Here is a 26615-nt window from a genome sequence, read left to right as displayed (position 1 = left end):
GAATGTCTTCGAAGAGTTCTTCTCCGGCCACGGCTAGGCCTGACGATCTGCCGCAATTGGGTGCCAACTCTTCGCCGACCGACCACGCTGTACCTTCAGAAGACGCGCCAACCTTACGTCGAGGATTGGAGAGAGGGTACGCCCTTTCTCCCATGTACAGCCTTATTCTCGAGTACAATCGAGAGCAAGGGGCAAACTTTTCTACGGCCGCGGAGGTCTCCTGGATCCTTCAACAACCTTCTCTGAAACCGAGCGATATCGTCTTCAAGAAAGACCACTACGATTCCCACTCTATCGTTTCGGTTGGGAAACCTCGACTTCAACGTATACTTAGGGCGGTTACCGAGCTGCAAACGTTCCTCGAGCGGATGGCTAATCTCATCGAAGAACGGGACAACATATTCCGGATCGACCCAGAGGATACGATGACGACGGCTCTACAAGGCTGCGAGAGTCGATCGCAACTAGAAGTGGCCTACGCCATCCTTCACAAACGTCTCTTGATGGCGCAACAGACGGTCAGCAAGTATGAGGCTCAATACCAGAATACTGAGATCCCGCTATCACCGGTCTCGACTTTACCTGAATTATACGAGGACTTCAACGCACTGGACGACGTGGACAGCCGTATGAGGTTCATGCTTCAAAGGATACCTCACCATCAACACCATCTTACTTCCTCAGCGCAAGCAGCCGTCTATCAGGGTCATTCGTGGGATGTAATACACCCTACTCCACCGTTGCCATCGGATTCGCAAGACGAGCCTCGAGCATCATCATCCTCCGCGCCTTTCGAGGCCGACACACCATTACGATCCGATGCAGAAGGCAAAAAGAAGGTGGAATGGAGCGAGGTCTCCCCTTGGCGCGAGGGATCATCAAGCATGGAACTAGGAAGAGACAAGGAAGAAGGGCTAGAGCCTTCCTTTGGCTTTCAAACCCCCTTCAAGGCGGGCACCAAGTTTTTTGACGCCTCAGGTGGCTCCAGCGCTTCAGCCTACTTTTCGACGCCAGTAGCAGGGCCAATGACAGACATCACTGTGGGGCTCGCGACACCCTCTCTAACGCAATTCGCTGACAACGTAAGGGGGAAAGTCTCGAACGTCAACCTAGCTCGTCTAGCTTCTTCAAAAGACACCACTCCGCCCAACCCTATTCACTCAAGTAACCCCATGCCCTTTCAAAGAGCGCCCCCGCCGGATGACGATCCTTCCGGCGGAGGAGGTGGTGGAGGAGGTGGTGGTGGAGGCGGAGGCAACGGCTTCCCTATACCGTCTCACAGCAACGCTTCCTACCCCGGAGGGCAACCCTTCCCAGGAGGAGGCGGCTCTCCTGGAGGAGGCGGAGGAGGCGGGGGAGGACCACCATTCCCCGGGAACCAAACAGGACCGCCCGCTCCCTACGGAAATATACCTGCGTCCATCAAGACGGAATTGAAAGTCGAGCAATTACCAGAATGGGATGGGAATCACTGGACAGCCATAGATTACTTCTGGGAAGTTCAGCAACTAGCTCATTTAGGAGGCTGGATCCCCGAAGCATTGGGTTACTGGCTGTGGTTCCGTTTGAAGGATAAATCACCCGTCAAGTCATGGTTTATTACTTTACCAATAGCTTATCAAACCTATATGCGTTCGCATTATCTCAAATTTCTCAAGGGAATTAAGGACGGATACCTGGGACATCGTTGGCAACTAAGAATGAACAACTACTACAACTCCCAACTTTTCCGTGAAAGAGGCCATGAAAGGGAGAGCCCTTCAGAATTCATTGTCAGACGTATAGTCTATACGCGAATGCTCCTATCCATAAGCGGAGGGCCACTTGAAGTCTTTTATATCATGAGGAAGGCTCCCATAAGCTGGGGACCTATCCTGCTCATAAGCAGCATAAAAGACTCAAGCGAGCTCTACTCGCGGGTCACGGAGCACGAAGAAGCGCTTCTAGAAGCGTATCGCGTATCGAGAGGAGGGCAAGCTCCCTCGATTGACAATATAGTCTCCCAACTGAGGCAAATGGGTCTGATTTCTGAAAAGGATAACAAAACCGATAACAAAACCTTCCCTTCTCATCAGTCCTATCAACGACGCGCCAATCTAGTAGAGTACGCGACTACAAAGCAAAATGACCCCCCTGACCAGACTACCCTCACAACGGAGGAAGCCATAATCCCCCCTGTCCTTGACGATCTCTCCTACCTCACCTCAAACCAACACATCCTTCGTGAGGCGTACCAGGTCTTAAAGCAACGCCAGAGACCGCCACCAGCAGGAGGATACCCATTCTCCAAGAACGACCACGTTACAACGAAGATGGGCAGATTGCCGCCGTCACCGTGCAAATGCTGTGGTAGTGCGAATCATTGGGATAAGGAATGTCCCGATTGGAACACTTACTTGGAAAGAGCCAAACGATCCGCTAACTTGGTGGAGATTTGGCCCGAGGACGAGTCTGAGAAACCCTACGCCGCCGCCTACGCCGTCTTGCTCAATGAGAGGTTAGCGGGAGATGTAGTCAATCAGCCCTTGTTAGCAGACTCTCTAACACAGCAGGGTTTTAAGGCGGCATCGTCTCTTCCTCAGGTATCTGAGGAGGAAACGAGTAAGACCAGGGTAGGGGACTCCGAAAGGACTCCACGCACCACAATGGAGGAGATCGAAGACGAAGATTGGCTAGCACATGTAGCCAAACCGAAATCTTCGGACTTCTTGATGGAGGAAGTGTCCCCGACGAATGAAGCTTTCGTTTCTCAGTCAAAGAAAGAAAAAGAAGGAGTAGAACCTAACTTCAGATCCCCTCCCACTCAAGATGAGACTGAGACGTCTTCAAAAGCCTCGGACGTTCCGGGGCCCCCCATTCCCGATATCAGAATCAAATTAAAAAAGAGACGTTTCGCTCCAGCGGGAGCGTCAGCGGTAGGAGTGTCGGTAGTAGCAGTCCAAGGATGGGTTGGTTCTACTAGAAACAAGCCTATCGATATCAGAATGGATTCATGCGCGGACGTCACCTTAATCTCTCAAGAATACCTAGAAAGCCTACAAGACCGGCCTCCCTGTCAGAACGGACTGAAGATGAATTTATGGCAACTTACAGATAAGGACGCGTCCCTTCAAGGCTATGTCCGGATCCCGATATTTCTGCAATCTGCGGAGGGAGTTCTTCTCGAAACGGAAGCTGAAGCCTATGTAGTTCCGGACATGACGGTTCCTATTCTGTTAGGAGAAGACTACCATTTGAATTACGAACTCATCGTGGCCCACAAAGTAGATTTCCGCTCGGTCATTAACTTCGCAGGAGTTCCCTATTCGGTCCCAGCCCGAGGAGTCAGCAGAACCAGAGACTTTGAGAGAATGCGACAGAGCGCATGCGCAGCGGCTAGCTTCATCAAAGCAAAGTTTCACAAGCGGAATAAGGCCAAAAAAGCGAGGAGGAGTAAAAGTTTCGGCATTGAGAAAAGAACCGTTCGAGCCGCAGAGGACTACCGCCTCCGTCCAGACGAATGCCGTCGGATCAGGGTAGATGGTCACTTTGAAGAAGACAAGACTTGGCTGGTTGAGAAGAACCTTCTAGCTGCCGCGGACGATTCGACATTTGCCGTGCCTAACGTACTCATTTCTGCATCAGATCCCTGGGTCCCAATTTCGAATCCGTCACCTCATCCTAAGACGATCAGAAAAGGCGACATAGTAGGGTACTTAACTGACCCACAGGAGTATTTCGACACTCCACAGACGCCCGAAGATCTGGAGAAGCTAACAAAAATGACGGAAGCCTTAGCAGCCATCATATCGATTTCCGCAAACGATCCCCCTCAGGATCCTTCGACACAAGAGAAACCTGAGAAGCAATCAGAGTCTCGTCAAGAACAGGATGATAATAAGGATGACGAACAGGAAGCCTATGGTCCAAAAACTGCCGAGCTCCCAGATCCGATGGAGTACCCCTCCGCGAGAATGCGAGAGTTCCTAGACGTTGGGTCTCTTCCCGAGCATTTACAAGAAAAAGCTTGGGAGATGTTAGAAAGACGCAAGAAAGCGTTTGGTTTCGACGGCCGCTTAGGTCATCATCCGAGCAAAGTCCATATTAGGACCGTGGATGGACAAGTCCCCATAGCCGTTCCTATGTACGGGGCATCGCCGGCAAAGAGAGCGGTCATGGACGAGCAGTTGAATAAATGGTATGAACAAGACGTGATAGAACCATCTAAGAGTCCATGGAGCGCCCCCGTCGTAATTGCTTACCGTAACGGCAAACCACGATTCTGCGTGGATTACAGAAAATTAAACGCTGCTACCATTCCAGACGAGTTCCCTATTCCCCGTCAGTCCGAAATCTTATCTTCCCTCTCTGGAGCACAGGTCCTATCTTCATTAGATGCGCTATCCGGCTTCACGCAATTAGAAATGGATGAAGAAGATGTGGAAAAAACGGCTTTTAGGACTCATCGCGGGCTCTTCCAATTCAAACGAATGCCTTTCGGTTTGAGAAACGGGCCCTCTATCTTCCAAAGGGTCATGCAGGGCATTCTAGCCCCGTACTTATGGATTTTTTGCTTAGTCTACATCGACGATATAGTAATTTACTCCAAGACATATGAAGATCATATCAGTCATCTCGATCAAGTTCTTGAAGCTATAGAAAAGGCGGGTATCACTCTATCCCCCGTCAAATGTCATCTCTTTTATTCTTCTATCCTTCTACTGGGGCATAAAGTGTCCCGACTGGGGTTATCCACGCACACCGAGAAGGTTCGCGCCATCCTGGAGCTAAACCGACCCGCAAAGCTATCACAACTTCAAACCTTTTTAGGGATGGCAGTCTATTTCTCGGCTTTTATCCCGTACTACGCAGATCGGTGTTATCCGTTGTTCCAGCTGCTGAGGAAGGGCGCCAAGTGGAATTGGACGGCCGAGTGCGAGAACGCTTTTAATTCGATTAAAAGCGCTCTCCAAGAATCCCCAGTCTTGGGACATCCTACGGAGGGTTTGCCTTATCGTTTATATACAGACGCGTCGGATGAAGCACTAGGATGTGCATTACAGCAAGTCCAACCTATCAAAATCAAGGACTTAGAAGGAACAAGACTTTACGATCAGCTCAGGAAGGCTCACGCAGCAGGGAAGAAACCGCCGAAACTTGTCGTGCAACTACCTTCTGCTTTTGACGATAACATAGTGACAGAAGACTGGTCGGAATCCTTTGAAGATACAGTCGTTTATATCGAAAGGGTGATCGCATATTGGTCTCGTACCTTTAAGTCGGCCGAAACGCGATACTCAACAACAGAACGCGAAGCTCTGGGGGCTAAAGAGGGGCTAGTCAAATTCCAGCCCTTCATCGAAGGCGAGAAAATCACGTTAATAACTGACCATGCAGCACTTCAATGGGCGAAAACTTACGAAAACTCGAATCGGAGATTGGCCGCCTGGGGAACAGTATTCTCCGCCTACGCGCCGCATCTATCCATCGTCCATCGTCCGGGTAGAAAGCATTCGAATGTCGACCCGCTGTCCCGTTTGTACCGCGCCCCTCCACCTCAAGATTCCCCAGTCAAGGACGACGCAATTTCATTGGAAATGAACCCAGTACACATTGATTTCAGCGCGAATCCGTCCATGGGAAAAGCCGTGTTCATGGCTTTCAGTATTGCTGACTGTTTGGAGGAGGATAAAGAGGCGCAACTCAATACACGCAGTTCGAAGCGTAAAAAAGAGGTCTTACCTCTAAAACCAACAGTTACAACAACTCCCAAGACGGACACGACGGAAGAGCAATCGAGCGAGTATTGGAAAGCGACAAATCCACCTCCCAATTTGCTAGTACACCTAGAGAAAGGAATGTTACAAGCCTGGGTAGAAAGTTATTTGAAGGATCCACACCTCGCGAAGATCTGGAATGATCCCAAGACGATGGTCGATCAATGGACTCCGGGTCATCGTTTCTTCAGAAACGAGGAAGGACTGATGTTCTTTAGAGACGCCGACTACCAGCCGAGGCTATGCGTACCTCTACTTCAGAGGAGGTTGATTCTCGAGGAAGCTCACGAACAAGCATTCGAGGGCGCCCACCAGGGGCCGGAGAAACTGTGGCAGAAACTAAGCGAGAAATTCTACTGGAAAAGAATGAAAGCCGACTTACTCAAATTCGTTCAGAGTTGTGACGTATGCCAGAAGATCAAAGCTCCTAATTTCAACAAGTATGGATATCTCATCCCCAATCCTATTCCAAGCAGGCCGTATCAATCGATAGCGATGGACTTCATAGTAAACCTCCCCTGGTCAGACGGCTTCAATGCGATTCACGTCACGGTGGATCGACTAACCAAGCATGGTACCTTCACGCCAACTACTACTGGTTTGAACGCCGAAGATTTCGGTGCACTGTTCGTTAGAAAAATCGTCTGTCGCTTTGGCCTCCCGGAAAGCATTATATGTGACAGAGACCCTAGGTGGACTTCAGACTTCTGGAAAGGAGTAGCGAAGTTTTTACGAACCAAGATGTCCCTTTCCTCTTCTCACCATCCACAACATGACGGGCAGACCGAGATCGTAAATCGCTTCTTGGAAGTGATGCTGAGGGCGTTCGTCTCTGGCAACAAGGAAGCCTGGGCCTTATGGCTGCCGCTCTTGGAATGGGCATATAATGCCAGTATCCATAGCTCAACGGGATCTACCCCCAACTTCTTGATGTTCGGTTTCGAACCACGGACGCCAATGGACTTCCTACAGCCGAAGGATACGGAAAAGAATGTAACGAGGCGGTCGGACTCAGAAGAGTGGCTGGCAAAGCTGCAAATGATAAGAGACAGCGCTAGACAAGCTATAGCGCACGCACAACACCATCAAGCTCGTAGCCACAATAAAGGGCGAAGAGCGTTGGAATTACTGGTAGGAGACAAAGTCCTGGTGAACCCGCATTCCTTAGAATGGATAGAATCGAAGGGTGAAGGTGCCAAACTCACCCCACGCTGGATTGGTCCCTTTGAAGTGACCCAGAAGATCAATCCTAACGTCTACCGGCTCCGGATGGGAGACAACTACCCGGGCTCACCTGTGATCAACATCCAACACCTCAAGAAATACGTAGAGGACGAAACTTACGGCGATCGGACGACTTTACCCGAGTCTTTCGTGCGACGACCAGAATCAGAGGAGTTCGAAGTCGAAAAAATAGTCGGTCACCGAAGGATCGGGAAAAAGGCCGCTCTGAAGTATTTGATACGATGGGCGCACTACGGCCCGCAATTCGACACTTGGGGCACAGCCGCAGATCTCAAGAATTCTCCGATTCTGTTGAAGGAATACCGTGCCAAGAACAACCTTTGAAAACTAGTTCTACTGCGAATTATGCAATCCCCCTTTCACATTTTCACTCTTTCGTTCTGATTGTCAGGTACTTCTCGTATATTTTTTTTTTCTTTCTTTATATTTCTTTTCTTTTTTTTCAATTGGAGCAGTTAGAGACGCATGGCAGGCACACTGACTATCCATCTCATCAATCAGATACACGTGTCGTTACAAAACTCGACGCCTCCCCTCCTTCCCTAGATTTCCCCTCATCTTTCCTGCCCCTCACCTTCATTCGTTGGGACTGTCCACGAGTGAAAGTTAGGAGAACAACTAATCTCGCAGAGGACTGTCTTGCTTGATTTCGTTGCCATGGATCTCACAATCCATCATCTCAATCCGATCGCTTCCACGACCATCAGAGTCGACCGAGACGCTATCTGGGTAGGTCTCAACTCAGACACAGCCCTGATCCCTGATGCGGCAATAATCTTTAGGAATTTACCTGATCCAGGGTGGAGCGTCGACGATTTTTCCGATTCAGGCCAAGTTTTGCCTATCGACACAGTCAGAAGCCCACACTGGTACAGGGACGACGAGCAATGGGCGGCGTGGACGCCAACCTCATTCCTTCTTAGTGAACGTCCTTGGTACGACCAGCTCGAAACGGCTGTCCCAGTCGAAGAACGACTCGATGGATGGTCCATGGCAGAGGAGCAACGCCAGATCTGCAGCGGGGACCTCATCCGTACCCAAGCCTGCGTACGCAGCATAGTGGAATTCGATCAACGATTCCCCCCCCACGCGAAAGTCCCGCCTCAGTACCCAACCGAGCGATTAGCCAAAGTCTACGCAACCAAGAAATTGGTTCAAATCAACGCGGCGAAGGCGAAATGCTCCGTTTTACAGGCTCTCGCCTTTATGGCATGGTGGACAACAATTATGCCGAACTGGGAGGTTGAGCTCAATGACACAGCGGCGGAGACAATTAGTAGGCTCTTAGCGACAACGAAGGGCAAGCGCGGAATTATCTGCGATCTCGAGAGGGACTGGTCCGTCATCAACATCCCCCTGTACATTCAACACGACATACCAGTCTTCTACCTTTGGGATTTCGACGTTAGAGCGGACCCACGTTTCAGCAGACTCAACCCAGCCCTGAACCTAACTTACTGGGCCGTCAGACAAGGGACCACGTTAACCCTTCACCCGGACATTGCAGAAGACGATCTCAACAGAGTTGCTCGTGACGCAGTAAAGTTGGACCATTATTTCCAAGAAGTCTTCACGTATCAGTCAGCTGCCGACCCACCCATCCTTTCATCCTACACACCCTTCGTCATCGACTTCGTAGGATGGAAACGCAGACCGATCAACCGTCGGGAAGAGACAACCGAATCTTTAGCGAAATTTTACTATTACGATGTCTTCGACGATAACGAGGACTACGACCACAAAGTGATTGTTTTTTGGAGATGGAGGAAGCGAGAACCGAGGGACGATTATCTTCGACGCCAATACAAGACGAGCTTACCAGGGGAAGAATATGCAGGGTTGATCAGGGAGTTATACAAGTCTTCCTACGCGCCAAAACCCGGAGTAATGTATGACGAAGATACGGGCTTGCGCGTTACCAAGGCCCGATCGCTCAATACCTCACCATCTCTTCTGGAACGAATGGGGGGCTCTCTCGTCAAGGGCAGGTTATCCCTTCAAGACCGTTTATCCGACGACGCGTCGCAGACTGACATGTCCACCACACAGAGTTCTCTATCCGACGAAGACTTCACGGCAGTTCGCATCACCGAAGTCCCTGACACCCTATACCACCCTCGAGCAATTAACAGTCCAGCAGCATGGATCCGTCATAACGAGGCCCTGCTCGAGAACGCTCGCCGAACCACCACAGCACGGCGGACAGCCCAAGGTATCGAAGCATCACCTTACCGTCGCTCCCAGTCGCCCACACAAATATCTGAACCGATTCACTCATCTCATGAGCGCCCAGAAGTCATGTTCCGAAGGTTACTGAAAGACGAATCAGCGAAGATAACCTACACCAGCAGCACATGGTTCGCCCCTCACTTCGCGTGGAACCCTGAATACCTGGAGGTGGCATATCTCTTCATCCCGGACGTAGAGAGCGAGGCTCGACTTCGCTACTGGGCTAACTGCTGGGATACGGTCGGCACAATTCGCAGACTCCTCACCATAGCCATCGAGCATGGTATTCGCTTCTACCTAGCTCTACCGCCAGACTCTGTCAGACGATTCCGCCCCATCATAATCGACAGTTTGGACCGAAGCTCGGCATCGTTCATTTACAACGTAGGCTTCCAGGAGCCTCCACTCTCCCCAGCCGACAACGCAGCGACATTCTGCGCGACGTATCTAGCTCGGATGAACGACCTTCTACGCCGCCCCCATGCGCGCGCTTTCATCGCGGAAGGAGGGCAGCTGAGCTGGATAGCAAGAAGATGGACAGGCTTGCGACTTGTCGAGGAATTTATGTCTGGACCCTCCATCCAAACCACCGTTCATAGCAGAGGATTTTACGACTCAGCGTCCGAAGACGCTTCCTACCTTGCACACGATATCGTTTCAGAGCAGGAAAAGGATTTATTGTTAGGCTACTGTCCAGGCACGAACGGCTGCCTAGGCCGATGGCTCTTCCCCCCAGCTGATATCTTCAATGGCGGTTTCGAACTGTGGACAGGGGAATGGAACGCCGCGCTCGATCACATCTACCGAAGACTCGCTGACGACATCGCGAGAGGCAAGGCCAAACTTCGCACACGAGAAAAATGGAAATGTTGGATCAGGAACAACGACCGAGGCCAACGCCGACCTGCTTACCTACCATCCACTGCAGATTTTCAGAATGTAATGGAAGGCATCTCGATCGCGGGATTGAAGCCCACTTGGCACAAAGAACCGTTGGACGACATCACCCTCCCCGAGAGGCGATTGGATTAATCGGGAACTGGAAAGTGGGGGGGCTCTGTAGTATGCTAGTATTGTGAGTAACCCCTAGCTTCTACTCTCTATCCTTTCCACTCCCCTACATGCAACTATCATTCGTTATTATATGTTTACTTCACTTGTGTTACGATGTTTACTTCACTTGTGTTACGCTTACGTCATCTTTGTACATATACCTCATGTAGCCCATGAGGCAATCGATATCTTTCACCATACTATTGCCCACACAGCTCGACTCGAAAGCCCTACTAACGGCTTCAACTCGGACTCTAGGCGGTACGTACGAAAGAGACGTTCCATCCACTATAATCGATTAGAGCCTTCTCCAACGGGACTGTCCGTGGAGATCGGAGCACGGGTACTGTGAACTGTCACGTTCCACGGCTCCCAGCGTCTAATCGATCACATTGCACGACCTACTTCGAGGGTCTTCACACCTTTGGTTGCGTTGTCCGTTAGACGTTCCAACAGCCGTCCCACTACCTTAGCGGCACTGACGATCAATAGTGTTCCACACAGTGACCCATATATGGCAATCCTCTGACAAGGCAATGGCACATTGCCCTGAGTCGGCTCGAGAACACGCTACCATGCGTTCTCGAGCACCTAACCTACCCTAACCACCACCATTAACCCTAACCACCTAACCACCTAACCTTACCAAGAACGCGCTACTGCGCGGAGAGAAAAATATCCCTATCCCTAACCATGAACCCTAACAACTAACCTAACAAGAACATGCTACCGCGCATGGAGAAAAATATCCCCCATCCCTAACCTTAACTCTAACTAACCTCTAACCTAACCAATAAGTAATTGTTTGATACATTAAAAAAGAAATGGAGCATATAGAATTGAACACAAGACACTTTGGTCACAGTACTAAATTCAGTGCAATTAACCACTCCACCAAACCAGCATTTGTTTTCTGTGTTTGTCATGCACTATATGCTAGTGTACCTTCCCACAGCCTATCATCTTTCCTTTTAAGGAATGTGAGACGGGGGGAGAGCTGGGCCATTTTTGGAAGGGTGTTCTACCTAATATGGTTGTTTGTACAAATAAAGGCGCACAAAATGAAATTTAGATAGTCTATGATTATGCAGTTAGCTGTAAGTTGGTAATTGTGATGTCTTTGCTATCAATATAAAACCAACTCTCAATGTCAAAAGAGACATTGCAGATTAATGCACACATCCCTCAAAGACCAAGGATGGATGGATGCAATCAAGATTTGATATGGCATGAATGATGTCAAGCTGACTCTACAAAGTTGGAGTAAAAATTATAGGTTTTGTATGACATCTGGCAAAGCGTCCATCAAACAAACATGCAGGATATTCAACACTTCAGCAAAGTCAAGTCATAATGATAGAGGAAAAGAGAAATTAACAGCAACTCATCTACAGCAGTACAATGAGTAAAAAGAAAACAATCATCAACAGCAAATGCGTACTCAATCTTAAGTGACTCCATGCCTTCAGCAAGTTGGCAGTGCCTGTCTTGTACAAGTGCACCCTGGAGAAGTGGAGGGAGATCAGGAGCTGCAGCTGAGGCCGAACACAATGAGGATTGGATTTATGTGGAAAGCAGATTAGACTCACCTGCCAGTGTGAACAGCAACAACTCATTCCCCATCTGAGGAACAAAAGTAATCTGTTGCATTTGCCCGAGTCCTACGTTGTGAAGTGTTGCCTGCAAATTATTAAGAGAGGCCTGCAGGTTATTAACAGAGGCCTGCAGGTTATTAACAGAGGCCTGCAGGTTATTAACAGAGGCCTGCAGGTTATTAAGAGAAGCCAGGAGGTTGACTGCCCAAAAAGGTACAAATTCATTGGGAAGTGGAAAGGGTAGTACAACAGAAGTTTTGTACATTTCCACAGCACCAATGTCATCATCAGGGTGAAGTGAATTTGCTTCTACAAATGATTGTTACAATCAAGACCGTGACAGGATAATTCCAACAACTGCAATGACTTACCTTTAGAAGCAGTCAACCTATCAGCATACTTCATCGAGTTTGTGGTATCTCCGGGGGCAGAGCAGCACTAGACACATTGGGAGGAGGGTTGGAAGCAGGCATGAGAAAGAGGGCGAAGATAATATTAAAGCAAAAGTGGTATTATAGGTGGGGCCTGAGGGAGAAAGTACGTTGTGGTGCAGTTATAAGTTAGGCAGGTTGAGCACCCCTAACTTACAACTGAAACAAGCATAAATCACATGGAGCAGTGTTACGAGGCGTTATCAATGTCAGACATGGCAGATGGACATTGAATCGATGCTGCGAGGAGCAGGTGAGCTCTAATTTGTGTCCACAGTGACTTCGAGGAAGGTAACTTACTAAATGGGTGGGCTTTGTATGGGACGCGCTGATGCTAAAATGAGATAGAACACGAAAATTCAATTTATGTAAATGAGTTAGTTGAGCATCCGAATTTTCGTGGGTCGGGGGAAAGAAATCTCATGCATATGACTTGGTTCCAAAACGCGCTGATCTCAAGGAATTTACAAAATCCCAATCCGATACTTGTTCAACAGCTTCATCTCACTGGCAGGTGTGATAGGAAACAAGTATAAGTCTTTGGATTTACTCGAGAATTTCGAAAGCTTTGAGCGTGCTGGTGAAAAGACAACAAGATTATACCAACCACATGCACGCAAGTGGTGAAAACGAGAGAGAATGGGAAGTGGGAGGGGTCGGAAAAATGTCCGCGAAGGCTAAGATTCGCGGGGGAGGGGGGAAAGCTGGGGATCAAAGCGAGGAAGACAAAAAATGTCTTGCTTCTCGCAAGGCTTCTCGAAGGAATTTACCCTCGCAGCGCACAGACCTCAGAAGGCTGTCAACACCACGGAACGTGGTGAGTCGGGCAATCACTCTCCTCAATCATACAACTCACTTGGCGGCGCGAGCGCCGGTCCCCGACTCTGATCAAAGTCCAAATTCAACCCTGTTACTGCTGAGCCAACACCACGAAAGATAAAATGATCTGCAGTACACCAGAATTCGCGGGAGTCGCAACGTATCCTCTCTGTTCCAGAGTCGGGGAAGTGTCTTGCAATGCTCAAACAGGACAACTCCAGGTGGGCGCAGAGCATTTACAAAACTTGACATATATTCGGCAGGCGGTGTTACAAACCAGGCACTGTTCTTTACATAACAAGGGGAGTATGGATAGCTGGGTGGTGCGAGGGAGGAGAGCAAAAGACTACAAGTTCGCCGCAAGGAGAACGGCCAAATACAAGTACAGCCAATAGAGGATAAAACGAACGTACCTTTAAGTGAGCGAGACAGCTGATAGTAACGCGAGCGTCAGGCCTTAGGTCCTTGCCTTGGGTCGTGGCAGAACGCTAGCTGAGGCAGGCTTGGGGGGCTGAGATTTCTCTTTCTCAACTGCAGCCTCCTGAGCGGCCTGGGCGTGGTTGAGTGCCACTGCGGCTGACCCTTTGTTGAAGGTTGAGTCATAGTCATCATCAGGGATGAAGAAACTGTCAGGAATAGTTTGAGGCAGGTCATCGCTCAGATCGTTGGGCATGATTTCAAACATATACCCCATTATCTGTTAAAGCGGTCGTCTTAGAGAGGGAAATTTATGACCGGCAAGTTTACGCTTACCTGGGGACCGGGAATTCGGATGATTAAACCATCTGCCGTCACTTGCGTAGAGACCATCTGGTGGGAAGAGCTCTCACTGCTCGAACTCGAGGTCGACCACATAAGGATTCCGCCAGCAGACGCAGACTGAGATTGGAAAAACGAGCTATCGCTGTCATGTGTCGTTTCATCCATTGCTACCTTGATGGTGATATCCTGGAAAGCAGATACGTGAGAAAAACAATTTCAGCTTAGCAATTAATAGCAATCGACCTTGCACATAACGTAACCCGTTGGAAACGCTGGCATCAAATATTCATCGAGCTGATCCCAAACATCGGCAGGCGCGTTTTGGAGGTCATGAGCTCCTTTGATTGAATCAGGCCACTTGCCCCAAGAGATTCGCTTATCAATGTGATAAAATCCAGCGGACTGTTTGAAGAATTGGGGCTGGAACCATCCGCCTCGATCGACTGTGACCATCGTGGCGCGAAAACCAATCTCCATTTTGAAGCTAGACTGCTTGAGATGGCTTGCGTCGTCCGCGCCGGAATCCGACGAAGATTCAGAATATCCACCCCACCAGAAGGATAGTCCTGAATCCTCTGAATAAGCGTAAGAAGACTTGTCTGTCGTTTGGAACATATTCGACGTTTCGTGGCTGATAATGATCTCCTGCCATCGACTGCCACCCGAAGTCCCAGGTGGAAAGTTGGGAACATCCGCATTTTTGACGTCATTGGTGTCCTTGGGAGGCTTGACATCGCCGGAGGCATCGAAGCGCAGAGATTTAAGACGTGTAGTGAGCTCCGTGACGTCTCTCTGCAGCGCGTTGATCTGCAAAGTGAGCTGTTTATCTTCAAGGTTACTGTCGGCAGCCTGAGCTGCAGCGATCTCTGCAAGTAGCGTCGTATAGGCCCGACTTGCATTGATGACAGCAACTTGGGCTTCTCCAGTCTTCTTCATCGCGCCCTCAATCCCGTCGTAAAGCTTTGCTACAATATTGAGTGTGGTTGCTGCGGACACAAACTCGGACATGAGAAAAATGCCGGCAGTGCTGACGAATGTCAACGCAAGGGAAACGACGTTGGTATTGTATGTAGATGAGAGGTCAGCTTCCGCCTGAGCCTTAGCGCTCTGTGCCGAATCGAGTTTCTTCTTCAACTCGTCTAGATCGGCCTTTGGCGTACCCTGTAAGAAAGCCAAGCGCGTTTGCAAAGCGTCGATTTGCTTAGATTTAGAATCAATTTGCTGCTGGATCGCGTCGGGGTCTGAGGTAAGATCTTCCATGGTGAAAGAGGTGGAAAGACTTCTGTACCAGTCAACGGGAGACATTTGTACAGGATAGACTTTCATGCTGCCGTCGAGGGAACTAGCTGAAGATTCACGGAAAGAGTCCTTGGCGTCTTGCAACAGTTCAGCTGGACTTTTGATATCCATGTAGCCGAGGTATTGACGGATGGTATGAGAGTAGCCAAGCACGACGGCGTCGGCATATTTTGCGGACAGCTGAGCCTCGCGAACGGCTGTAATATGCGCAAGTGTGCGCGTAAGATCTTCCATATTTTCTGGCTTGGTTTCCCTAATCATCTTGTCGCGTTCAAGCTCCCAGGCACTCTTAGCCGTCAGGTACTCCTCCATGAGAGCCTCTGCGAGCTCCATACGATTGACTTTTCCGTCGTCAAGCTTGTTTGAGACGGCGAATGAGCCATCAGAGTCATTGGTAGACGACGACCCGTTGCGACTATGCTGCTCCTCAAGAAGGTCCTTGACCCAAGGAGCGGCAGGAACCTCCTTCAAAAGCCACTTGCGAATTCTGTCCTGCTGCTTTGCCAAGTTGGCCTGGGAATCGTTGAAACCGGGAACCAAGTTGTTGATAATCTGCTCATAGACGATGGAAAGATTTGAGCCATTGGGCGCACCAACAACCTGACCGACATCATAAAGTTGGTCAACGAGTCGAAATTCGCTTTCATTGACGACAGTCGGCTTGCTGAACTGGCCGTAAATCCCGGCAGCATCGGTATCCCAGGCATACAGACTCTCCTGGAGGAAACGCCCTGGAAACTGGACGGCGAAGGTCTGTCCCGCAGTCGGATTGAAAAGCTTCAACATCTCCTTCTGAACCATCTTCAAAAAGTCGCCGCCCTTCGCCCCGCCTGTGTCATCGAAACGAGAAATCGGGGGAGGTTTCTGAGAAGCGGTATCGACGGTGACAGGTTTGAAATCGGTGGGAACGGTGACGGGTTTGAAATCGGTGGCAACAGTTTGGGAAGTGGTGGGTGGGCCATCAGACGTGGTCGATGCGGTAGTGTCAGCATTGACTGGAACTGTTTGACTGGTTGCGAGAGGTGTATCGGAGTCGGAAGCAGGCATGATAGAATGTGCGGTATGAGAGCGAGTTTATTCTGTCAAGCGGAGACGGCGTAAGACGATGCGTTGTAGGACCTGGCGGGCCATCCGACCTTTATATCTTTTGACCATCGCCAGCCTTACCTGGAATGGGATTTATTGTCACTTTGAGTCTGTGCAAAAATGCTGCCGTCTTCAAACCGGCGGAATGGTATCGCCTGACCCTATTGCAGGCGGCTGCTTGAGAAGATAAACCAAAGAAGCGGCTGCGCCTAGCAAGAAATGAACTGCTTGGTCGACCCCTTTTCTGGAAATGAGCCGTTACCCCCTTCCGACTTGAAATCCCAGGTACTAGAATCTGCTGTCATAGAATTCCAACAGAAACCTTTGGGACCGACTTGTCGAAACACTGCATTCAAGATCGAAGGTTGAACGAACAGGTGCACAAAAAAGCGAGCAACGAACCATTGAGAAAAAAATGAATATGACAAAATATTTCAAGGGGGTAAGCCATTGAAACACTGGATAAGTCACAATTGAAATGGACACTAGGCTCTAGAGAGGCGAATGCTGCAGAACCACGACATGCTCCACACATTTAGAAGTCTTGCGCACATGAACGATTAGCGGCCTCTGTAAAATTTCCATTGAGATCTTGACGATAAGGAGGGTCGACAGACAAATATGCAGCAAAAAATCTCCGGAGATTGCCCCCAGCCTCCACGAGTCTAGGGTGACGATATGCAGTGACGCATGTGTATGAGCCCTGTATCTGAGAGGCCAAACGCTGAAAAGCGCTGATCAGAGAGCATAGGAGAGCATGCATTCGGATTGCTGCGGAATTCTTCAGCAAAACGGAGAATGTGACTCGCGATTAGACTCGGCGATTCGACATCCGCTGTCAATTAGTCGCAAATTTGTCCAGAGAAGTAAAGGCACATATGACCAGAGAGCGAAAGTGTCCTCAGAGCTGTGTGCATTATGGTGAAGCCGTCGACAGTCAGTCGATAGAATTTCCTTTTTGGTGTCATAGTATGTTTTATTTCACACGCCACTCGTGAGCGAGGACGTTTTACTTTTAGACTGGCAATTTGCCAATCCAAGAAGTTGTCGCTCTCCACAGATAGAACTTCGTGTTTTTTTTTTTGTCTCTCGTACATTGAACTAACCAGAGCTGAACGAGTTCTGCATCTCACGGTGACCGAATATGCAAAAACGTACTGGACACTAAGCTTGATTAATTGATTACTAGTGCAGGGCAGCAGAAAATTAAATCTGACTTCTTCCGAAACATGTTTTCCGAAATTTACTTCCCCAAGAGTTTTTGTGAGTTACTATTATCCATGTATTAGGATTTTCATGTCAATGATGCGGACTAGTTCTAATACCGGCACTGGTTTGGAATGTTGAAGCCACTGCACTCGATCTGACGTTTATACCTCGTCCACCCGTTCATCCAGGCGCGTAGCACTGCCTGAAGATTGCAAATTGAACAACTTAGCTCCGGATTTGTTGGACCTCGTGGATGTGTGCCCTATTGTCTGACCAACATCGAGTCAAGACTTCCGAAAAACGGGAGCCTGAGATGCAAAAATACCAATTGGTACGAAGAATGACAATAGACTTGATTTCGAACGTCGCATGTCTTCTGGTCTACGGATTCCGATTTTCAGAGCTCTCCCTGTTAGGAACTCTTGGGAAGCGCGACTTTATTCTGCTTGTGTATATTAGTACATTTCTAAATTCTTCCTTGGCATAATGATGATGCAATGAGGCAGGCCGTATGTAGAAAGGGCAGGAAAGGGCCCCGTGTGCTGAATCCCTCCTTGAGCCATTTTAACCCCGGACGCCTTCACACCGGAAAAGATTCAATGGACGACAACGTCTGATCCGAGTCGCGTCTGTAATAGTATGAGAATGTTAGTCAACATGATTCACTCTCGATAGATAGAACAGACGCTGTAATGGATCAATCAATCATACCAGATCGGCACAGGGATTAACTGTGGAGCTGGGAGAACCCTTAAGTGTTATCCCCAAGAGACAGACAAAAAGGGGGGAAAGGATACCTTTTCCGCCTCGAGGCGATTTCCTAGATGTCAAACGCTTCCCACCAGATATTCTATACATAGCGGTTCACGAACGTTGTAGAACGCAGAGGCGATCAGCTAAAAGGCTGTGACCAGACAATCAAAAAAGCTCAAAGGTAAGAAGAGGTTTCCTCACAATGAAAACTTCGCTGCGTGAGCCCAGAGTCTACACTTATGTTAAACTTGATAAATAAGAACGGATAACTTACAACGAAGGATTTTACTCGGGGTTATAAAAAGCCAATGTGATCAGCGACCTGATTGTTGAGGCTGCGACAGACAGTTGGTATGAAATGGGTGCCTAAGTCAAGGGTGGAGAGGGAGGAGATAGAAATCTGGAAGAAAAAGGGGACAAGGATTTCACACAACTCGATACGGACCATCCGCGATTTCACGATTTGAGCGGAGGACATCAACCCCGAAGCCTTGAAGGAGGTAAGCCGACCAACTCAATACTTATCTGCGGCGAACTGAGCCAGGTGTAAGCAAGAGCTCAGATCTTTCTGAGATTCAAGATTGACATACCTGCGCCTGTTAATTCATGTCCACTGGTCGAGGCGTTGATTTGATCGGCCTTCACGAGAAAGAGCAAAGAATGGTTTCAAATCAATAAATTAATCATGTCGTAGCGTATGATCATTCTTCTGCTAAAGCGAGAGATGTCTCCAGCTCATCCTCATGAAGCAGAACAGACATCGGCGGCGCATTCCCATAAAACACTCGTTGGGCGATGATGGCTGCAATTTGGCTTGAGCTGATATAGAAGCATATAGTGCCATTACGTACCAAGATCAACAGACAGCTGAAAAACGGCGCAAACTTTGAATTGAAGGGGTGATTGTTGAACGAAGAAATAAACTGTTCTAGAAGAGCACCAAATCTTCAATGCGAATCCACCATAAAAAGAAAGAATGCGGACTTAAAAGCATCTCCGCCTACCCAACCAACCAGCGTTGACGTTCGAAAACCGTACAGTGAGCGCTGACGATAGTTACTATGCCAAGTTCAGTGAACCATGCATGATTGTGTATTTCCTGGTAGACCGTACCTGATGAGCTGTGGTATCGGCAACGTGCTTTCCAGTCCAAGGGCAGCGAACCCCAGAAGTCCAACGAACACGTCGGAGCGCCCGAAAATGAGAAACAGGATGGCCTGGCAGAGTCTAGACAGTGTTATTGAGTATGTCGAAGCAGTATATTTACTTGCTCACATCAAACCAGCGAGAAACTCAATGTATTGGCTGTAAGTTTGCCATTGCCAAAATGATAATGGTCGCGCGGAGGTGAGAATGGCTTCTTGGCTGTTTCTGGGTCGATATCGAATGCAAATGTACAGCAAAGCAAGCTGCGCGAGGAAGAGTTGAGAAAATAAGCGGGGAAATGGACTTCGGCATATACCTGAGCCAGGATCATGAGGACTGATTGCGTCAAGAGGGCGATCTCAAAGTGGTTTCTAGTGTACGTCAATATTTGAGTCAGTGAAATATGTAAGACGAACGTACCCAAGCCAGAAAAAACACCTCGTGATGTTGGCTATCAGCCTGAGGAGGCATCGTAAGTCCAGTTGATGACGATTCGAGAAGCTAAGAATATTGACAATATAGCGCAAACGTCACGCGAGAAGCCAGTCGCATCCCTGATGATATCGGAGGGTTAGAAGGTTTGGCAAAGAAGATGGGAGTAACACGCTTTTTACGAATGATGGAAATGGCTTGGTCGGCGTAAACCTGCAATGTGAAAGTTCAAACGAGCCATTATGTGCTGTACGAGATAGGAAGCTAACGAGAGGAGGTCCTATGGCCATGCCAATTGACGCGACCGTTGAAAGCCATGGAACAGTTGTCGTTAGCATCGAAGCTTGAGGAAGTAATTCCAAGTGGAGGGTGAAGCAGCTGTTGACCACTGCGGCGCGCTACGCGCACGCGAACATATTGGAGGATGTTTGGTTTGGGTGGTTGTTGCCAATTATGACCACACATCAGGGAACAAGAGTTCATTCAACGCTTCGAGATTTTCAAATTTCAATGAGGTTACTTCGCCGCCCTTCAGGTTAAATTTTGCTAATGGAGATGGCGAGAGTGTGGAGGAAAACCCGAAAATTTAAATTCTGGAAGAAATCGTTTTCAAAAGGATTCTTCGCCTAAGCAACGCCTAAGTGTATACTTTCAACAGCCCATCGCTATTGCGACCCACTACAAAATTGGGCGCTATCAACTTGAAGACCCCAACAAGGAGAAAATAGGCACAGTGAGTTGACGGTGAGGCAGGCTTGAGGCAGGCATTCTGAGAGAGATTTTCTTTAGCGTCAAAAGATGTGCCAACATACGCGCTACGGTCGCGGTATCTAAATAAAGACAGTGGCGGGGTACGTTGTAGGCTTGAGCGTCAAGTGGTTACGCAGCCAGTCGGGTTCCAAGTAAAAACAGTGGTTTTAGTGCTTGCCGGCGTGAGTTTCAGGTCGCATGCGGCTAGTCGGGTTCAAAGTTAAGACAGTGGTTGGTCGTTGTGGGCGTCAGCATCGAAAACATGAATATCCTGGTAAGAGCATGCAGCTCAGGCTACACAATTTTGCCTAGTGCCATCAAACTTCGACGTCTAGAAAGAAAAGGAAAAGAGACGAACCACAGTACAAATGACCTTTTCATGAAGACTAGAGAGATTGCCAGCTTGAGAAATACCATCGCTAGTACCCCGCATGTCTCTGGCGTCCCAATGTAGATCAACGAGCTGTGCATGTGCAGCGTGTCATGGCAGTCAGTGCTTGAAATTCTTGCTAGATAAGTAGCCCCTTGGTGTACGGAAAGTCTTTATGAAGCGATGAATGAGAGAATACTATGAGAGCGAACTGATAGTTCCTGGGAGGGAAAGTCTAATCGCGATCGACACTTATACTGGTACTTCAAGATGGAATTTGCATAACTTCGTGACTTTGGAGGCTGCGAAGCATGGCTGGGATGAAAGTGTAGATTAGGACTGAAAATGACAAATTCCTGAGCTGGCGTATCAGAGTGTTACACAGGGATGAAGAGTGGTTTTGACTTCATCAACCTTGCATCAAGTTTTACATAGAAGTACCGGCAAATTATACCACGGGTATACATACAAAGTCCCTTTGTGATATGAGAGGAGATCAAAGGAAAAGTGTGAAAAAACCCACCTAATGAAAATACATCGTTCAGAAAATCAAGCTTGTTCAGCACGTCGTTTCAACCCCTCCGCCATGGCTTGGAACCCCAAAACAAGCTTCGGGCGAACAAACCAATTGACAAAGTACGCCAGGAGCCCGCCAAACACTTCAATCGTTTCGTACCTTGTCTGCTTCATGATAGAATCGTAGCTGAGAGCCTGCCATCGCTCCGTATGTAAGAGAAAGTGGGGTAGGCCAGCGGTATTCCAGGCAACACGAAAGTTTTCATGGTCTAGCGTTGTGATCTGAACAAACGCTGAGCTCTCCCCGAAGAGGCCTGGCTTTTCCATCGTCGGGGGGAGATGTACGGGATATATGTAAAGATATTGTCCTTCCGCTGGTGTCTGTGACTGAAGAGGTTGCTTCGACGAATCCGTGACAACCTGACCACGGCTTTTCGGAACGTGCGGGTTACGTGAGTTGAAGCTACTCCAGATGGATGTAGCGCTCACACAAATGCGTTCCTAAAGGACACTGAAATGTGAATATAAGGAAGCTGGAAGGTTCGTATATGTTGCTTGCCATTCATTGTATGATGCAAAGTCCAAGAGAATAGCCCAGACTTTCTCTGGCGGGGCGTTGATTGTGCTAGAGGCCGACACCGAGAAAACTCCGTCAGAGCTGAGGGGAGGGAGATGAGAATCAGACATGAGAAGTATGAGGAGGTATCTGTTGTTGACACATGTTTAATTCTGTGTCCATCCTGACTGAACGCCTACCACTGGCAGCGCCAGACCACCGACTAAGTACCAACTAAGTACTCTGACATTCTCAGATGTCCATGGGGCTTCGGAATCTTCTAGTGCGACAAGTAATTTCATTGAAACGCGACACGATGTCTAACGACCCTATCAGTGACTTTCCAGAACGAATGCGGTGGTTCGACCGAATCCGACGCGTCTGCAGCGCGACGGCCTCGCTTAGTCGAATTTGACGACTCCAGGTTGTAATCCCACTCAACGTCCATCTCCGTGCCCGCGACCTTTGACTTCTCTTTCCCTTTTTCCTTCACGATCGCTTTACCTCTGCCGCCCCTCTTTCTCTCCTTCTTCTCCTTGTCGATACCATCGTTGTCGGAAGTTTCCCCATTGACAATGACGTCGGTCTCCACTGCCTTGACATCCACCCCAGCCAAGCTTTGAGCGCCTTCTACGATCTCCTTGCGCATATAGAACTCGCAAAGATGAAATCTGCGCTGGTAGAGCTCGTGTTCATATATTTCCTCCAGCAGGTCGTTGTATCTCTCGACCTTGTCCTTGTGCTCCTTAGGGGCAGAGGACGCGTATCCGAGGCGCTCCTAATCTGCGCATGAGAAAGGCTGCCTGGTGCGTGGTGATGACGTACATCGATGACAGGGATAATGTGTATTCCAACTTGGTCTCTAACTACGGTAACTTGTGTAACAACCTGCTCTCTAACCATCAGTCAATTCTGACACTGCCGCATCGACCACGTCTCATGGCCCAGCCACCACTTCCCAAACGGTTCCCACCGATTCCAAACCCGTCACCGTCGATACCACCTCTCAGAAACCTCCCCCAAGTTTTCGTCTCAATGACACTAGCCCAGCGAAGGGCGCCGACTTTTTGAAGCTGGTTCAGAAGGAGGTGTTGAAGCTGTTCAATTCAACTGCGGGACAGGCCTTCGTCGTCCAGTTTCCAGGGCGCTTCCTCCAGGAGAGTCTGTATGCCTGGGATACCGATACTGCCGGAATTTACGGCCAGTTTACCAAGTCGATCGTCGTCAATGAAATGGAAGTTCGACTCGTTGACCAAGGTCAGGTTATTGGTGCGTCCAACGGATCAAATATTCCCATCACCTATGAACAGATTATCAACATCTTAATTCCTGGTTTCAACGATTCCCAGGCCAACTTGGCAAAGCAGCAGGACAGAATTCGCAAGTGGCTTTTGAATGAAGTTCCTGCCGCTCCTTAGGTAAAGGACATTCTCTAAGAGCAGCATAATTGCAACAGGTTGTCACCTACCGGTGACTCTGATAGCTCATTCGCCGTTTCAAATGAGCTTGACGACGGAAAAGTCAATCGTATGGAGCTCGCAGAGGCTCTCATGGAAGAGTACCTGACAGCTAAGAGTGGCTAGGAGCTTGAACGCGATAAGATACCAAGCCAGAAAATATAAAAGATCTTAAGCGCTCGCTTGCGCATATTACAGCCGTTCGCGAGGCTCAGCTGCCCGCAAAATATGACGACGCCGTCGTGTTTGGCTACTCTCATACCATCCGTCAATACCTCGGCTACATGGATATCAAAAGTCCAGCTGAACTGTTGCAAGACGCCAAGGACTCTTTCCGTGAATCCTCAGCCAGTTTCCTCGACGGCAGCATGAAAGTCTACCCTATACAAATGTTTCTCGTTGACTGGTACAGAAGTTTTTCCACCCCTTTCACCATGGAAGATCTTACCTCAGACCCCGACGCGATCCAGCAGCAGATTGATGCGAAATCTAAGCGAATCGACGCTTTGCAAACGCGCTTGGCTTTCTTACAGGGTACGCCAAAGGCCAATCTAGACGAGTGGAAGAAAAAACTCGATGAGGCACAGAGCGCCAAGGCTCAGGACAATACCAATGTCGTCTCCCTTGCGTTGACATTCGTCAGCACTGCCGGCGTTTTTCTCATGACCGAGTTTGTGTCCGCAGCAAGCGCTCTCGATATTGCAGCAAAGCTTTACCAGGGGATTGAGGGCGCAATGAAGAAGGCTGGAGAAGCCCATGTTGCTGTCATAAATGCAAGTCGGGCCTATGCGACGCTACTTGCAGAAATCGCTGCAGCTGAGGACCTGAGGTTGTCGACAGTATCCTTGAAGATAAACAGCTCACTTTGCAGATCAACGCGCTGCAGAGAGACGTCACGGAGCTCACTACACTTCTTGAATCTCTGCGCTTCGATGCCTCCGGCGATGTCAAGCCGTGCAAGGACACCAAGGACGTCAAAAATGCGGATGTTTTCACCTTTCCGCCTGCGACTTCGGATGGTAGTCGATGGCAGGAGATCATTATAAACACGAAACGTCGAACATGTTCCAAACGACGGACAAGTCTTCTTACCCTTATTCAGAGGATTCAGGACTATCCTTCTGGTGGGGCGGATATTCTGAATCTTCGTCGGATTCCGGCGCGGACGACAAAAGCCATCTCAAGCAATCTAACTTCCAAATGGAGATTGGTTTCCGGTCTACGATGGTCACAGTCGCTTGAGGCGGATGGTTCCAGCCCCAATTTTTCAAACAGTTTACCGGAGTTTATAATGTTGATAAATGAATCTCTCGAGGCAAGCGGCCTGCTCATGACCTCTAAACCGCGCCTGCCGATGTTTGGGATAAGCTCAATGAATATTTGATGCCAGCCTTTCCAACAGGTTATGTTATGTCGCCTTTCCAACAGGTTACGTTATGTGCAAGGTCGATTGCTATTCACTGTTAAGCTGAAATTGTTTTTCTCACGTATCTGCTTTCCAGGATATCACCGTCAAGGTAGCAATGGATGATGCGAAACATGACAGCGATGGCTCGGTTTTCCTATCTCAGTCCGCGCTGCTGGTGGAATCCTGATGTGGTCGACCTCTAGTTCGAGCAATGTCAGCTCTTCCCACCAGATGGTCTCTACGCAGACGACGGCAGATGGTTTCATCATCCGAATTCCTAGTCCCCGGGTAAGCGTATGAACTTGCTAGTCACAAATCTCGTCTAAGACGAGCTCGTCAACAGATAATGGGGTATATACTTGAAATCATGCCCAACGATTTGAGCGACGACCTGCCTGAAACTATTCCTTCCCGTTTCTTCCTCCCTGATGATGACTTGAATCAACCTTCAAGCAAGGGTCAGCCGCAGTAGCACTCAACCACGCCGCCCAGAGCCAGGTCGCTCAAGAGGCTGCAGTTGGGAAAGAGAAATCTCAGACCCCCAAGACTAGCGTTCTGCCACGACCCAAGGCAATGACCGAGGCCCAGCCTTCGCTTACGATCATCATAATTTTGCTGTCTCGCTCACTTAAGGTATGTCCGTTCCCTATGTGGCTGATCGCCCAACTTTCCATACTCCCCTTGCTACGTTAAGAACAATGCTCGTTTGTAACTCTTATACAGACCTTAGTATCACATATGATAGTCGATGACACTCGTGACATGTGGTTTCCGCTTGTTTCAGACACGGACCACCTCTTCTATATAAGCTAGCGACACTGAATGACCCACGTACTTTCTTCCCGCCTTTAATCATACTCCCGCCTTTAATAATCTTCGCTCTCTATGGCTGCGTTACTTCCGCCCTTGAACGTAGCAGGGGTTGCCGTCCCACCCGCACCTGCAAATCCTCCCGTCTTAACTGATATCACGAACGCTCTGGAATATGTCGAACGACTATCAGCTTCTAAAAGCAAGTCCCAATGACTTGTTGCTGTTATCCTGTCTTGATTGTAACCATCATTTGTAGCCGCCAATCCGGCCCAACTTGCCATCAACACTGAGATAGGCACGGCGGAAGCGTATAAGGCGGCTGTCATCTCCTCTGCAGCCAACATTGTACCTCCTTGGGTTGCCAACATCTTAGCGGCGATCAATCAGCTACAAGTGGATATCAATCAAATCCAAGCTGCCAACATCCCAGCAGCCATCAACCAGCTTCAAGCGGATGTCAATAACCTACATGTCAATATGAATAACCTCCAAGCTACTACGAACAACATCCAAGCCAACATGGAAAAGCTACCGATCTGGTTCGCCAATAACCACGCTGGCGCGCTCAGCCCACTCCGCGATCCTACGCAAGTTGTTAATAGATTCGCTCCCCATCTCAACCCTCCTAACCCTCAGACAAGGGATCAGCTCTTAAGTTTCACCTGTGAGCTTTAATTTGCTTTGCATGCGCCCATACTCATTGCGCTTATGCTGCAGCTGCACAGTGTGATTTATCAGCAGCTGCCCTTGGGCTACCTGTTTTCCCTCATGGGATGTATGTTTCAGAAAAGCGTCGCTTGATTGCATTAGCCCTTGGAATTGTGATTGTGTAGCTGATTTGCATTGGCTTCCCACCTTCCTCCCACACTCATTCATCCCTGTACGCATACCATCATCATACCTCATTGGACTTCCAACTTGTATTTTTAA

At 48.9% G+C, this 26615-nt stretch overlaps 8 protein-coding genes across 8 annotated transcripts; 4 read left to right on the top strand and 4 right to left on the bottom strand.

Moving 5' to 3' along the window:
- Window positions 1-7658: 7658 nt before the first annotated feature.
- On the top strand, window positions 7659-10262 carry LACBIDRAFT_318948 (uncharacterized protein; the record flags this gene model as incomplete). Its single annotated transcript, XM_001879971.1, has 1 exon — window positions 7659-10262. The coding sequence occupies one exon, from the start codon at window positions 7659-7661 to the stop codon at window positions 10260-10262; it is 2604 nt and encodes an 867-aa protein (XP_001880006.1).
- Window positions 10263-10525: 263 nt separating this feature from the next.
- On the bottom strand, window positions 10526-13364 carry LACBIDRAFT_326163 (uncharacterized protein; the record flags this gene model as incomplete). The annotated part of the gene is made up of 10 exons (XM_001879714.1): window positions 10526-10537; window positions 10689-10761; window positions 10996-11009; window positions 11063-11069; window positions 11342-11360; window positions 11873-12187; window positions 12250-12316; window positions 12610-12643; window positions 12778-12886; window positions 13166-13364. 10 exons carry the CDS (start codon window positions 13362-13364, stop codon window positions 10526-10528), a joined length of 849 nt encoding a protein of 282 aa, XP_001879749.1.
- Window positions 13365-13585: 221 nt separating this feature from the next.
- LACBIDRAFT_318946 (uncharacterized protein) lies at window positions 13586-16236 on the bottom strand (the record flags this gene model as incomplete). Its single annotated transcript, XM_001879713.1, has 3 exons — window positions 13586-13825; window positions 13882-14076; window positions 14134-16236. The coding sequence occupies 3 exons, from the start codon at window positions 16234-16236 to the stop codon at window positions 13586-13588; spliced, it is 2538 nt and encodes an 845-aa protein (XP_001879748.1).
- A 2296-nt stretch (window positions 16237-18532) lies between these two features.
- On the bottom strand, window positions 18533-18715 carry LACBIDRAFT_318945 (uncharacterized protein; the record flags this gene model as incomplete). Its single annotated transcript, XM_001879712.1, has 1 exon — window positions 18533-18715. The coding sequence occupies one exon, from the start codon at window positions 18713-18715 to the stop codon at window positions 18533-18535; it is 183 nt and encodes a 60-aa protein (XP_001879747.1).
- A 734-nt stretch (window positions 18716-19449) lies between these two features.
- Window positions 19450-20649, top strand: LACBIDRAFT_326161 (uncharacterized protein; the record flags this gene model as incomplete). Its single annotated transcript, XM_001879970.1, has 7 exons — window positions 19450-19481; window positions 19523-19544; window positions 19736-19759; window positions 19809-19855; window positions 19906-19981; window positions 20474-20548; window positions 20605-20649. 7 exons carry the CDS (start codon window positions 19450-19452, stop codon window positions 20647-20649), a joined length of 321 nt encoding a protein of 106 aa, XP_001880005.1.
- An 835-nt stretch (window positions 20650-21484) lies between these two features.
- On the bottom strand, window positions 21485-22138 carry LACBIDRAFT_318943 (uncharacterized protein; the record flags this gene model as incomplete). The annotated part of the gene is made up of 2 exons (XM_001879711.1): window positions 21485-21914; window positions 22011-22138. 2 exons carry the CDS (start codon window positions 22136-22138, stop codon window positions 21485-21487), a joined length of 558 nt encoding a protein of 185 aa, XP_001879746.1.
- A 685-nt stretch (window positions 22139-22823) lies between these two features.
- On the top strand, window positions 22824-25680 carry LACBIDRAFT_326160 (uncharacterized protein; the record flags this gene model as incomplete). The annotated part of the gene is made up of 8 exons (XM_001879969.1): window positions 22824-22878; window positions 22914-23391; window positions 23464-23582; window positions 23663-24293; window positions 24353-24714; window positions 25036-25160; window positions 25326-25505; window positions 25618-25680. 8 exons carry the CDS (start codon window positions 22824-22826, stop codon window positions 25678-25680), a joined length of 2013 nt encoding a protein of 670 aa, XP_001880004.1.
- Window positions 25681-25757: 77 nt separating this feature from the next.
- Window positions 25758-26518, top strand: LACBIDRAFT_318942 (uncharacterized protein; the record flags this gene model as incomplete). Its single annotated transcript, XM_001879968.1, has 4 exons — window positions 25758-25884; window positions 25942-26272; window positions 26327-26349; window positions 26403-26518. The coding sequence occupies 4 exons, from the start codon at window positions 25758-25760 to the stop codon at window positions 26516-26518; spliced, it is 597 nt and encodes a 198-aa protein (XP_001880003.1).
- Window positions 26519-26615: the final 97 nt, after the last annotated feature.

The sequence above is a fragment of the Laccaria bicolor genome, genomic scaffold (genome assembly GCF_000143565.1).
Source record: "Laccaria bicolor S238N-H82 LACBIscaffold_9 genomic scaffold, whole genome shotgun sequence".
In the NCBI taxonomy this organism is placed as follows: domain Eukaryota; kingdom Fungi; phylum Basidiomycota; class Agaricomycetes; order Agaricales; family Hydnangiaceae; genus Laccaria; species Laccaria bicolor.
This window is presented reverse-complemented; position numbering and strand designations above follow the sequence as displayed.